The sequence below is a fragment of the Calypte anna genome, chromosome 1 (assembly GCF_003957555.1).
Source record: "Calypte anna isolate BGI_N300 chromosome 1, bCalAnn1_v1.p, whole genome shotgun sequence".
Taxonomy (NCBI): Eukaryota; Metazoa; Chordata; class Aves; order Apodiformes; family Trochilidae; genus Calypte; species Calypte anna.
Window position 1 is genome coordinate 146,570,569 of NC_044244.1, and position 14,387 is coordinate 146,584,955.

Genomic DNA, 14,387 nt, shown 5'->3' on the forward strand with positions numbered 1-14,387 from the left:
GATGAGGGAGACAGCTGCTTTTCAGCAATGCCCAGCAGGCAATGGGCACAAACTAAACCAACAAGAGGTTCCTTGTGAGCATCAGGAAACAGCTTTTTAATATGAGGATGACTGAGCACTAACACAGATTATCCAGGGAGGTGGTAGTGTCTCCATCCTCAGAGATATTCAAAAGCTGTTTGGACTGGGTCCTTGGCAATCAGCTCTAGGTGGCCCTGCTTGAGCAGGACGTTGGACTTGATAGATGTCAGTCTCAGTGATTCTTGATTCTTCTCAATTCTAATTGTTTTAACCATAAAGACAATTTCAGACTCCTTAAGTTTGAACTGAATTCTACACAAATCCAAGGCAGATCCCAGAACACTGGGGGTCTTCCAAATTTTTAACTTCATGCATTGCAGGTCAACTTGCAAACAAACAAACATATGACACTAAATAAGAAGAAAGAACCTACAAGACTAAAATCACACAAGGGAAAATACCTTTCCCCAGAGAAATCTAGTAGCTAAATGATTAGCAGAAACTCTGGCATGTGATCTGTATGATAACAACATTAGACTAATGAGTGGAGGGAAGTGCATGTCCCAGCAGACATCTCATCTGCTGGTACCGATCTGACCTTACTTCCTGAAGCAGGTACACTGCAGCTATGACTGAGTGAGCCTCAAATTTCAGTCCTGTAAGAGTACAGAAATGAGAAAAGTAAGCTAAGAAACCAAGAGACTCCAAAGGGGGAAGAAAAAGGAAGAGAAAATGAGTTGATGCATACTCATTCAATGACATGTTCAAGCAGATACCGTTTCCTAAGGTGTTTTGACTGCTTTAAAGAAAAATAGTAGAGGAACTATTTCTTGCTTTCACTAAACTCAGTGATATGCATTATATGGAAGCACCTCTATAAAAAACTGTTGAAATAATTTCTGGCTTGAAGTAAAATTCAAAGAGGTTGCATGACTTCCATGACACCTCTGCATCTCTAATATGAAGTTTCCTAATTTAATGAAATTAAAAACCCCTATCATAAGGAACAAATCTGGAGCGTGTGTACCAAGTATGCTATATTCCTGGCAAAAGAAAATGCAAGAAACTAAGTGGGTCTCATAAATTATAAGAAGAAAAACATTACAGATCACTGATTACATCAGATTTTTTGATTTGTTTACAGTCCACTTCTTTTTGCAAATTGGCATTAGACACTGGTACAGGTTGCCCAGGGAAGTTGTGGCTGCCCCCTCCCTGAAAGTGTTCAAGGCCAGGTTGGACAGAGCCTTGAGCAACCTGGTCTAGTGGGAGGTGACCCTGCTGGAGGGTTGGAATGAGATGATCTTTAAGGTCCCAACCAACCCAAAACATTCTATAACTCCATAATATGTATTTAAACAGCAAGTTTTACTCAACAGACCAGCAACTGAAATTACCAGGCCATACTGACATGCCAAAAGAATGATGACTGAGAGGTTCTCCAGTTTCATGTGCAAAGTAAAAAAGCTGCATTTAAGAGTTTATTCCTATGCTGAGTCAAAATTAGAGATCTAGGAAGAATGATGATATGGCCAAGACAGACATAGCAGACCTTTTGTATCCCACTAACAAAACATGTGCTTTCATCTTGGTAACTGAGAACAATCCAGCATCAAACTACAAATTGTCTAAAATTTCCTCTCACCATGCACATTACATCAATGCCCACCTGAATACCTAGAGTCATACCCAGACACAAACACATACCCACAAACAAATACATTTCTGAAATGACAGCATCTCTCGAAACCACTGAAAACAACAACTCAAGGCAGTACAACTCCTAGGTGCTCTACACCCTGCCTGGAATTCACAAGGAAGTCTAACAGCATTAGTAAGGATCAGCACAAAGTCAGTCCCCAGTGCCATATCTTGTACCTGTAAAGTCAGATCCCATTTAGTCTAAGAGTGTTCATTATATGTTACAGTGTAAGTGTTGGAAATTTAAATAAACCTAAATGAAGAAGATGGTGAAAAGAAAGTGGAAACTGACAATTCAGAAATTGTGCCGGCAGCATCCATTTTAATACTCCACATAAGCAGAAGTTCAACAAAAGCTAAATTGCAGAACAGCATTAAATACAGTCATGTGAGTGTCTAAGTGATCTTCAGAGCTAAAAATACTGACAGCGAAGTATTTAACAGGCAACGAAATAGTGACTAAATCCCATACCTAGCTGACTTGGTGTTCATGAATTTCCTCAGCCTTTTTGTACAAATACATTAAAATTTGATTCAACAAAGATATAGTACATTAGAAAATGTCAAGAGCAGGAGGAACTACAAAAATATACAGACTGTTAGAATGACTTAATATCAAACTCCCAGCCTGTAGTAGCAGACATAGATACGCTATCTAGTATCTACAATTGTAATGCTAGAAGGTCCCTTTATAGTGTTTAATATCCCTCTTCCTTTTATTTATATACTCTGTAATTTCACTCCTTGATTAAGTTTTCTCAAAATACAGCAAATTATAATTTCTAACAGAGGAGAAAAAAGAGGCTTTGAAAAATAGCTACAATTCATAACATGAACTTCTTTCCAAATCTTAGCACTTATTACAAAATAGTAAGAGTGCAGCTCTGCTTGCTGCAGAATTGAGACTGAAAACACATCATCATTGATGATGACTTAATTCACGTTCACTGAAGCAATATGAAAGCTTCAAATTATTTTTTAACCCTTCCTGTGACACAGAAAAGGTCAATTTATTCCTATGGAGTTACATCCGTGTAAAATATACTGTCAACCTGAATTTAAAAAAAAGGTGATTTATGAAGAAGAATCCTATGAAAGTTACATTATACAGCTGAATAAAACTGTACTTTAAAGGGACAATAAAACAGGAACCAATAACAAATTTTACTAAAAACAAAAAACCTCACTTGTTCTTCATAAGTCTGTATAACCAAGTATATACACAGTTCCTGTCACCAGGAAAGAGGGAGTTTAAATGTCTTTCCTTTTCTCTCCTTTCCTTCCCTTCTCTTCCCACTCTAATGAACACCTGTTCAAAAGGAAGAGCTATTAAAAGAGGCAGAAGAGTAACAGGAAGGGTAGTGCATTTGGAGGAAGTCACAGATCATTACATGGGCACAGAGATTTGGGTTGATCTCCAGAAGAGAGAAATGCTGGTTTGCCAGTTGAACTTTTTTCATTGACTTTTACAGTCAGACAAAACTGCTGAGCAGAATTTGTTATGTACGGCTCCATCACTCCTGCTGGTTATCCTGTTAGCTCAGGGTATGTTGGAACAGGCAATGCAAAGGGTAAGAGACCAAACTACAGCGTTACAGGAGCAATATGTGAAGGGTCCACAGGCATCACACTCTAAACTTACCACAAATTCAAATGAGTAGGTTCTAAATAGCAAGGGCACACTTTTATTTCTTTGTAAGATTGTACAAACTTAATAACGAGTTTCTTTGGCAGAGGTGTCTCTTTCACTGTTTGAAAAGCAGACTGCATTTTGGACTCAGAGGTTGGAGTAAGAGCTCCTAATTTCTAAAATTGTAAGATTTTATAAGAAGCTTATCAGCATCTAATAATCTGGAATATTCAGTACAATATGTTACAGCTCTAAGTGCCTTAGTACTAAGAACAGCATCATAACGGAAAAAGACAGAGACCACACTGACTTTATCTGTCTGGTGTAAAGAAAGTGATTTTGCACCCTTACTGCTGTTATAATATTCAGAAACAGCTGTACCACAGATGTCCAAAGAGAACAGCAAAACACAAAAAATCTTCACAGCAAAGTCATGGAAATCTGCTGTTTGGAATAAAAGCTTGAGGCTTGCTGAAAACTGAAAAAACCCACAAATAACCAACAACAGGGTAAGCATTTCTATCATCTCTTCAATAGCCTCATTTATAGTTGTGGGTCTAAAGCTATATCCATGGCAGTAATATCAATTTTAGGGGATCAGAAAGCAGTGTACCCTGTAAATATTTACCAGGTCTTCTGTTTTCTCGACATGCAGACAGTGCTTTATACATTTGGAAAGTTAATGACAGAAACATTATACTTACTCTGTAATTTTTATTCTTTTTTAGTCCAGATACACTACATAGACTGTATAAATAAAAGTGCTTTAAGCAACATATGATTTTTAAAACAATAAGACTTACCAGTCCACTTAAGGCTAAAATCCAGATGTAGGAACCAGAGGTTAAGAGCTAGAAGACAAGAGCAGTGATTTCAAATTTTAATTTTACAAAGCTGCTGTTGTCTGAACTTCTATGTTGCAATATTATATAGTCTATGCAATTATCATGACAATAGGAAAAGCCAGATATTTATACCTGAAAATTCAGTTTAACATTTAAAAAATATGTATTTGAGAAGTAGCAGAAGTGGAAAAAAATACAGGTATCCAACAAGTGTTCTCCTTCTAGAGAATGATACTGCTTAGTTTCATATAGTATACTAAGTATAACAGGATGTCAGTTAAAGGCTGAACAGAAAAACAAGTCTGAAAGATAGACTGAAGCAAAGGAAATGACTCAGCAGCAACAGGAGAAGAGTTCTAAGCAAGGCAGGCAATAAAGTGAAGCTCTCAGACATGTAGTAAGAAAGAGACTAAGAGTGAGCATCAAAATTAATGAAATAAAAGTTCGTTCTCTCCCTGTGGCATATTTGTTGACATGAAATCACAGAAATAGATTGTAGTGACTATTTAAAAAATGCTGATAAGCCAACAGGGGAGCCCATCATTTCTAGTGAAGTATGTGACAAATCACCTGGAGAAGGTTATTACCTACTGGAAAAAAGGGCTGAAAATTTGACTGATACTGGTTACTAAAATAGTTCTGCACAATGTCGACTGAATCGTGAGAACACCTTCCCTTCAGACTTCTGACTACAGAAAGAGGGACTTGAGATAAGGGCAGAGTTTACAAATGAGGAGAAAGCAACTGATTTTTTCTCTCAGCCTCTGTGTGAGGGCAGCAACCATTCCGTATGCAGCTGGGAAAGATGGAGTGAAGATAGAGCCATCAGTGACAGAAGTGATGGCTGTTGAGGAGGTGTGTGTGTAAAAAAGCAAAAGGCAAAGGACATGATGGAAAAGAGCTCAGACAATAATTTAGCTTTCCCAAAGGCTGACGTGATAGTGGTATTAATGGGTTTAGAGGAGAGGAAAGAAGATTTCTGAAACATCAAGAAAAGGTGCTGGAGCAGAAACTGAAGGAACAGCAAAATGGATGAATGAAATGTTCATGTGGAGCACGAGTCAGTACTCTGAAACTGACCATTCATTCTAAAATACTTTCTATCATACTTCATTAGCAATGGAAAGTACCATCATTATGTGCTCATGCTATTTTTGAGTCCCTGGAATATATAAAAATTATCACAATTTCCCATAAGTCTGCACATCTCCTGTTTCTTAATTCAAGCTGTCATATGTGTGTCCATTCATTTCTAGGCTGTCAGGGTTTTGTTGGTGTTTTTTGAATAACTGCTGCCTCTCTGTACCAAAAATCTGTATTTTTCTACTCATATTTGACATAATACTATATAATAGTGCTGTGTTCTACATTACACTGTTTTAAATTACCTGTACAAGGCAATGCTCAATACTTGTTTATACAAAAGTATATCTCAGTCAAAAGGCTGATTATTTACCAACAGTCTTACCACAGAAAAATATTGCTTTCTATAGTTTTGTCTGAGCTCTAACAGAGGAGGGGGAAATAAACAAAACAAGAATATAAGCAGATTTAAAATTTGGTAAATAAAGGTGAAAGATACATATGCTGTAGCATCAGGCTCTACTTTCATCTAGCTGAACAACAATAAAAATTTATAGAATTTGTCTATTATACATTTTCATGGTAATCAAGACACGACAATGGAAAAACAGATCACTTGCCCACCACTTCAGTATGTAGAAATGCATATTAGCAACGCATGTTTTTCAGTGTTTTAGTTGATAGGACAGTCACTAGATAAACATGTGTGGAACCATACATGTGGAAGCATCAATATTCACAGGTGAACATTCAGGAACACTAACTACTACATTAGTAATTCATTAAAAGATAAACAAGCAAGTACATACCATACCTGTAAACCTAGTATATAGACCAATGTCTTGTTTGTGATAGAAAAGTGGCCTAATACTTGTGTCACCTGCACTCTTGGAATGGAGGAATAAAATGGTACAAACAGAGCAAACACAGGACCCAAGCTGCAAAAAGAAAGATAAGAGATGGTTAGTAAGAATGATAGTAGCAACAGTACTGTAAAAAAATAAAAATAAAAAAAAATCAACAGTAATTAATCCTGAGCATGTACCAATCAAAACATAATACCACCTTGCAAGCAAAGGACTTTTTTTTGGGAAGCAATGATTAGGTGACTTGTGGCATTCAGGAATATAGATTAATTAGCAAATAATGAACCCTGGTCTTTGGCAAACATCCTTGCAAAGAAGGAACACACGAGAGAAAGATTATTTCCAAATATTCCAGACCAGAGGCAGCAGAAAAGGCAACATATTTGATCCAACAGCAGACTGTTTCTATAAAATACAGCACTCAAGACCAGCAGCTGTCTCTTGCATCAGGACAAAGCTTCTTTGATCCAGGTGGACAAATGGTAAGGATTATATATGTCCGAAAAGGTCACAGAAAGCACTCAACATGTGAAGTTAAGCTTCATATTCCAGGTTTAAGGTGTTAGAGGACTGCTGATACATTGCTGCACCTAAGAAGGGAATACTGACAGTTTGATTTGCCCTCTGGCCCTATTTACCCTATTCTATGGCCCTACAAATATCTGAAGTTCCCTTCTTTAGGAACTCACCTTAGTCACTGCACAAGATGCTTACTAAGCTTCTAAACCCTCACTGGAAGTGTTTCATAGTATTTACAACTAAAGCATTTTTTACAATGACCAAATACCTGACTGAACTTGTGAACATAACCAGTGGGTTTCACATGCCCAGATACAAACATCCAGAAAACTAAACCAGGTATCAAAAACAACAGGAGAGGCTACAGCAGAGCCAATGAGAAAGACATTGAGACATTATAGAAGAACAATACTTTCTGGGATGGAGAAGGGGGGGAAAGAAAGGTGACATCCCATTGCCATGACCTGCTCCACTGGCAGAGCTGCAGTGGGGGTGACCACCTGGCATTAAGCTGGAGGCAGCACATCCCCCTCTTTGCCTTTGCTTCTCTGCTGCCTTGTGTCTGACAGGAGCAGGATGCTGCAGGGGGAAATTTTTCCCCAGTTTATCAAAAATTTTGAGAGTTGTAGTTTCTACAGGGCCTTTACACAGAAGGGATCTTTTTATAATCAGCCGGAATTCTGCAAGCAGCACAAACCAGGACCCCAATAAATTCAAGTGTGCACTCGGAAATGCATTTCCCTTCCATTTAGGAATGACACTATCTGAGAGGACAGTCTGAATATTAAAACCTATATTTCCTGAAAAACAGCCAAATGCAACACCCACTGCTATGAAAAAATATTTTCAAGTACTAATTTTATTAATTTAATGGGTTGTGGCCTAAGAGCATTTTGTTACAATTTTGTTTATTATACTTGAAGTTCAGCTTGCTGAAAATCTTCCTCTCTGAAGACTAACTTAAATACAGATTAATTATAGAAATATTTTTAGTGTCTGTTTAATAGGCAGACAAATTCAACTGAATATAGAGACTATACTAACTCAGGAACTACTAAAAAATATTCAGTTTTGCAGATAATCCTTCTTACATAAACAAAACCCACCTGTATAAGCACACACATTTGTCACATAAATTAAAATTATTTAGGTTTTAGGAATTGACAGGCTCAGCTATAAGAATGCCATGTATAAAAATAATTCTTCATCAGAAGCACTTCCATTGTAGACAATATTCACTGAAGTAAAACAGGTTTTATAAGTGAAGAGAGAAGAAAAACAAAGTAAATATATATTTTCTCTTCTTAGAAAAGTAATTTTAAAGGATATCTTTCTACTCATACCAAATGACCCGAGGGAGTACAAGAGCTGTGGCATACTTTTCAGGTTTTATTTCTCCTATGACCAATCCTCAGATACAGAGGTTTCACATATGAGACTGCACTCAATCATAAGATGGGAAAGTACAAAAAGGAATTTCCCATGATTGCAAGTGCATTTTAGAAAGAGATTAGAGAGTACTGAAAGGTTCCTTAAATGTCAATATTCACCACTAATGTCAACAGAGACCATAGAAATCACTATCCCAGTCCAGGGTAGCAATTCACTTAATTCTAAGTCCAGTGTCTGATACTGTTCAGTACCTGACAAGTTAGAGGTGCTGCAAGAAACCTAAAAATCAACTTTGCTTTCAAAATAGTAAGCGCATAGGCACCACAGATTTACACCTCCAAAGACATCAGTTTTTGTTTTTTAAGACAGAATTCACACCTACTATAAGGAGATACTACATAAATATCCATTTATGTATCTTTTTAGGTATCTTTTTTTAAGATGTCAAAACCAGTGCCCCTCAAAATCTTTTCTTCAGGTGAATCCACTGTGGGAAAATTTATTTTGATTCATTTTAAACTTCCACACTCAACTTCAATTATATAATTCTGTACTTTTACTTTGAAATTTTCATTTTTTTTTCTGTTTTCTTCAGAATTTCCTATAGATTACTCATGCTATTTTTAGAATAGCTATATGGAGATTCTGCTTATCTACAGTAGGTCTGCCTGAGAAGTTATCTACATAACAATACTTGAATCTGACTTGCATATTACTATCACTGAAGCATCATGGTGATTAGGGTAGGTTCTTGATTTCTGGGAAAATGCAACTGTTACACCCATCATCGAGGAGGACAAGAAGAGAATTTGGTAGCTATGAGCCTCATGTCTGTCCCCGGGAAAGTCACAAAGCAAATTTTCCAGTCTGCATGACAGACAAGGTGTTTGCTGTGGATTTACCAAGGGTGACTCTGGTGCTGTGGACAAGGAAGGGGAAGGCAGATAGTGTTGTACACCCTGACTTTAGGATGGGCTTTGACTCAGCCTCCTTTTGTGTTCTTAAAGAAACACAGGGAAGACAGGGACTTGATAAGCAGATTTAAAGGAAACAGCCTGCACTGCTGGACTCAAGGGGTTCTCACCAGCAGTACAAAGTCCAAGTGGCAGCTGGTTACTGGGAGCTTTCCACAGGTATCCACACTGGGGCCAACACTATTGTCCTTATTAACTCCCTGGATGATGGGAGAGAGTGCACTCTCAGCAAGCTGCTGAGTGACACTAAAGTAGAGGGAGCGGTCAATACTTGGGAGAGGGGAGCCACATTCAGATACTCTTTGATGGGCTGGAGAAATGGGCTGACAGAAACCTTACAAAGTTCAACAAAAGCAACTGTGGAGTCTTTCACCTAGGTTGAGATAATCCTGCACTATGGTATAGACTGTCTAGAAAACAGATTTGCAGACAAGGAACTGTAGAATACTTTGTTAATCAGCAGCTCAGCTCTGTATGAAAAGCCAACTGCACACAGGGAGGCATTATCAAGAGTGCAGTCACCAGGCCAAGAGAAGAGACTGTTCAGCACTTCTGAGCCTGACCCTAAATCACTGTGTCCATTATTGGGCTATTCACTTTAAGGAAGTCATTGATGGAGGGTACTAATAGTCCAGCACCACCTCAGGTGGTTATCTGGACATAGAATTTGCATCCCTAGAGATACAGCCTGGACACACAGCCCTAAGTAAGTTGTTCTTGTTGAACATGCATTGAACCCAGAGCTGAACTAAGTAACTCAAAGAGGTCCTGTCAAACTTGAGATGTGCTATTATTTTGTGAATAATCAAAGGCTTGCTCCTGAACCTCATAATCACTGGAGGGATTTTTGTTCCTGCATTTCACTAGACAGGTACAAACATCCATTGCTGCACTGTACATGAAAGGACTGGTTCTTAGCTCTCTTAATTATGTTAATTGTCTGGTAACATATAGTCAGATTTAACATCTGCAAGTAGAAAACACTCTTACTGAAGGACGACCAGTTCTCTCTTTTCCTTCACTTCTCTCTTCCTCTTATTTTTGTGTTTCATCTCATTCCTTTTAGTATAATTTCTTCTACTTTCTCCTCTTTTTCACAGACCTTCATCTCAGCCCTTGTTTATTATGCAATGAGAATATGAGGAACATTCTTTTAATTACCAGGATTAACTTCTATAAGGAACCTGAGATGTCTGTGTGCAAATGAGGGTCAGAGATACAAATACATGCTGACTCTAAGTTGAATTTATGCCCATTTCATGTTTAGACCATTAATTTCAGTCATATGGGTTAGAAAATAAAACTTTCAAACCAAACAGTCAGGTCTAAAACTTTAAATTCTAAATTTTGTACACTCTGTATGGACACCATGCTCATCCCAAAGATGTACTATTGTATACTATTACTGTAACAGCAGGCTCTACAACAATTATAGCCTCATTTCAAAGACGATGCTAAAATTCAAGATTTGCAGCAAAAAAGAAACACAGCAGACTAGGTGGGAACATTCTACATTGTATGAGATTGGCTTTGCACAGAGAAAGAAACAACTTAAAGAAACAATAACCTTGAAAAGAATAAACCAGAACTGTATAAGCTTCTGTCAGAGAAAAATCAGGGGCAAGTACTTAAAACTTTTAAAAGGTGAATTTTAAATGCAGATTAAAATAAATCATTGTAATATTAGTAAACATATGCATAAAAATAGAGAAAAAAATGGTTCTAAAATGTATGAACAGATGGGTAGAAACCTAAATGCTACTTCTGCAAAAATATCTGCTGTTGTCAATGGAAGTTCTGCGGCATTAAACTTGCAGAAATAACCTGCTATTTTATTCAGAATGACTCACTACACTTACCAACTGCAGTACTGTATTTTAGTTCATTTAAGTTCTCCAAAAAACATTAACTTGACAAACTCACAACCACATATTTCTTTGGAGACTAAAAATATCATTTATAAAAGCAGCTGCAGATAACATAGAGCGAGTAAACAGTGTGCCTGTAATTCAATTTACCAAGTTACTTCAGTGCTCTGCATTCCTAGAGACTGTCCAGAGACTGTCAATTACATTTAAGGTGCATTTATTCTGAAGATGTTCAACATTCTCAGTAAGATTCCTTAAATTGAGGTAATTCCTTGAAACATGACTGGGTCACCATGTTGATACCCAACTCTTCTGCTACACAAGAGAAGGACACCCCAACATCTACAAAAGCAGAAGGGCCCATTATGTGTATAATTGCCAATATTTCACAGGAATGCAGGAAGAAAGCAGGGGGAAAGAAAAACAACAAAAAACAACCAAGACAAAATTTGAAGTCATCTTGAAGGGAAAATAAAAGTTTTTCCTGTCTATGGATATCTCAGCAGAATCACCGCTACTTTAGGGTTATTAATATAGGACACCAAGCCATCAACCAACCCAACACTTTACAATCCCCTCATGCAGACACCTACCTCTCCTAAAAAAAGCTTTAGTTTTTATTCTGAAGACTAACCAATGATTTATTCTGTAAACTGTTCAGATTCATTGTAAACCATGTTCGGGTTCCTCTTCCTCTCTTCCCATTGGTGGATAATCTGCTGCTGGCTAGAATATTTCTTCCAATTTCAGTTTTAATTTATTTATAATTAATAAGATGCTAACATATGTGAACATTATTCTTTAGCTTTTTTCTTAGAAAATCTGTTAATCCTGTCTCCCTTCCACCTTTGTTGTGCAAAGCTGGCTTATGGCACCTCAATATTTCCATTCTACAAATGCAGAGCAATACACAATGCAAAAGTTCTTCAGTTAGGCATCCACAATATACTGCCCTCAGGCAACCAATTATTGCAGACCACTAAAGAATTATTCAGCATTATTATTCATTTATGGTTTTATTTTTAATCAAGGCCTGTCCTGGTTTGAGAGGACCACGACAGGCAAAAAATGCCCTGGTTGCTAACACCTGGGCCCCCTGTCCTTTACTTAATATATAATTAATTAGCATGCTGCCTGTGCTGATTTTGGCTGGGACAGAGTTAGTTTTCTCCATCGTAGCTGGTATGGGGCTGTGGTTTGGATTTGTGTGGAAAACAGCACTGATAATGCAGAGATGCTTTGAGTTTTGCTGAGCAGTGCTGGTACAGTGTTGAGGCCTTTCCTGCTTCTCACCCCACCACAGGGCAGTCTAGGGTGCACAAAGAGCTGGGAGGGGACAGAGCTGGGACAGCCAAAGGGATATCCCTGACCATATGACGATGTGCTCAGTGTATAAACCTGGGTAAAGAAGGAGGAAGTGTTCAGAGTGATGGTGTTTGCCTTCCCACATCACTGTTAACACATGATGGAGCTCAGCTTTCCTGGAGATGACTGAACACCTGCCTGTCGATGGGAAGAAATGAGTGAATTCCTTGTTTTGCTTTGCTTGCCTGTGCAGATTTTGCTTTACCTACTGAACTGTCTTTATCTCAACCCACAGGTTTACTCACTTTCACTGCTCTGAATCTCTGTCCCATCTCACCAAGAAGGAAATAAGCAAGCAGCTCAATGGTGCTTGATTGCTGGCTGGGGTTAAACCATGACACTGGTGTTGCTGTGAAGGCCAAACTATGGGGATACAGATGAAACAGATGAGTCTGTATAGGCATGACTAGCCCAATCCTGTGCCACAATTGAGTAGAGTATCATAGGGACAACTATTTATGCTTAACTGGTAAGTTATTACTGTCAACTAGGTGTTACAGTGCTAATTACCTGTGCTTTACACCCTGACAGTTTCTGCTCTGTATCAGATGTCTGCAGCAAGGGACTGATGGTGACAGCTTACCGGGCAGCTTTGCTTTCATGACTGATCATATTAACCTAACCAGAGCTAGAGTTCAGCAAGAGAGAGGACACAGAACCTTTCTAAAAGACAGACTTCCAATGAGTCCTATATTTGGCTAAGTCTGGCACAGAGACGAGGTAGGCAGAAAGCATATGGAGACAGGAGGGAACATTGGAAGCATATAGATAGCACAGTACTTTGTTAAGGAGGTACTGAAATTGAAGTTTCTGGTATCTGCATTGAAATATCTAGTATCTCAAGTTGCTTAGTTTCTTCTTCATCTAGATTGACCTAACACATGTTATTTGGTCTCTGCAAAGTTACCCTGACTCACTGATGAGTCATCATTTACTGTTCCTCTAACTCAAGTCACTTGAGAAATCATGTCTGTCCACAAAAAAAACACAGGATTAATATATAGGTTAGTTCTAGACACCTGAACTGTCTCCCCCCCCCCCCAAAAAAAAAAAAAAAAAAAAAGTTTATTTTGGAAGAAAAGGCAGTTTTTTAGTTAATATACAGGCTGGCTGAGTTAATTTTCTGGCTGATCCATAAACATCCTTTGTAATTCAGAAGTCAGTTCTTATCTCGTATAGTAAGTCTCCAGACAGAGAGTTGTAAAACTAAATTCAGTACCATTTGTAAACTGCCCAAATAGAATAGAGTCCTCGTTTGTGTCAGGATAGAGTGAAATTTCTGTCTTGTCATTTTTCTCCCAGCTAGGTCTCTCATAAGTAGCTGTACTTGTTGAAATTAACAGCAAGTTTCTATGTCAGTGTCTGTTTCTAGGACTGATAACACTCGATGTTTATAGTTACTGCTGGAGACTGGTGTGCAGAGCCAAGGACACTGCTCAGCTCTAAGGAACAGCTTATGCTCCAGAAAGAGAAAGGGAGTAAAGGGGTCACACCTGCAACCCTCCTTTAGGGAGAAGTAGACAAGAGAAATGACCAAAATGGACCAGAGTATTCTATCCCATATGTGTCATACTTGGTATAAATTTGAGGGATCACGACGATCAAACCGCCCTCTCGCCTTCACCTTTTGCCTTTCTCTTCTCCCTTCTTCTCCTGTTCCTGTTCATTTCAGTATCCTGGAAGGATTTCACCCATTTGTCTGCCCGTGGTCCTGATCCGTGCCAGCCCATATCTGTGTGTTCCTGCCTACAGCTCCCGACTGCTGCTGACTCCAGGAGTCCAGCCTGGACTTTCCCAGGGCTGCCCTGCAGCCTCAGTGGTGACGTGAGAGTTACGGGGAAAGGGAGGAGGAATGTGGTATCGTTTTTCTGTTGTATTTGTAGATATTTAATTATTTTTTTTCTTTTTATCATTACTGCCTCATTAAAGCTGTGTAGTTTAATTTCCAACCTGTGAGTCTCTCTCGCTTATGTTCTCCCTTTTCTCTATCAGAGAGGTGAGGAGGATCAATAGAGGGCATCTCTCATTCAGTTAATTGCCAGACTGGTGTTAAACTGTGACAAATAGGGACTAAGTAAGCAGACAGAAAATAATCAAAAGCAACATAACATACTGGTCAAAAT

At 38.4% G+C, this 14,387-nt stretch overlaps 1 protein-coding gene across 1 annotated transcript in view; it reads right to left on the reverse strand.

The window, feature by feature from the left end:
* UBAC2 (UBA domain containing 2) overlaps positions 1–14,387 on the reverse strand; it is a 90,717-nt gene that overhangs the window by 28,595 nt on the left and 47,735 nt on the right. Inside the window, exons 5-6 of the mRNA XM_030458160.1 lie at positions 6,095–6,218; positions 4,156–4,203 (exon numbers count right to left, since the gene is read on the reverse strand). Of these exons, the coding sequence (XP_030314020.1) occupies positions 4,156–4,203; positions 6,095–6,218 (172 nt within the window). The remainder of the gene's footprint in view (positions 1–4,155; positions 4,204–6,094; positions 6,219–14,387) is intronic.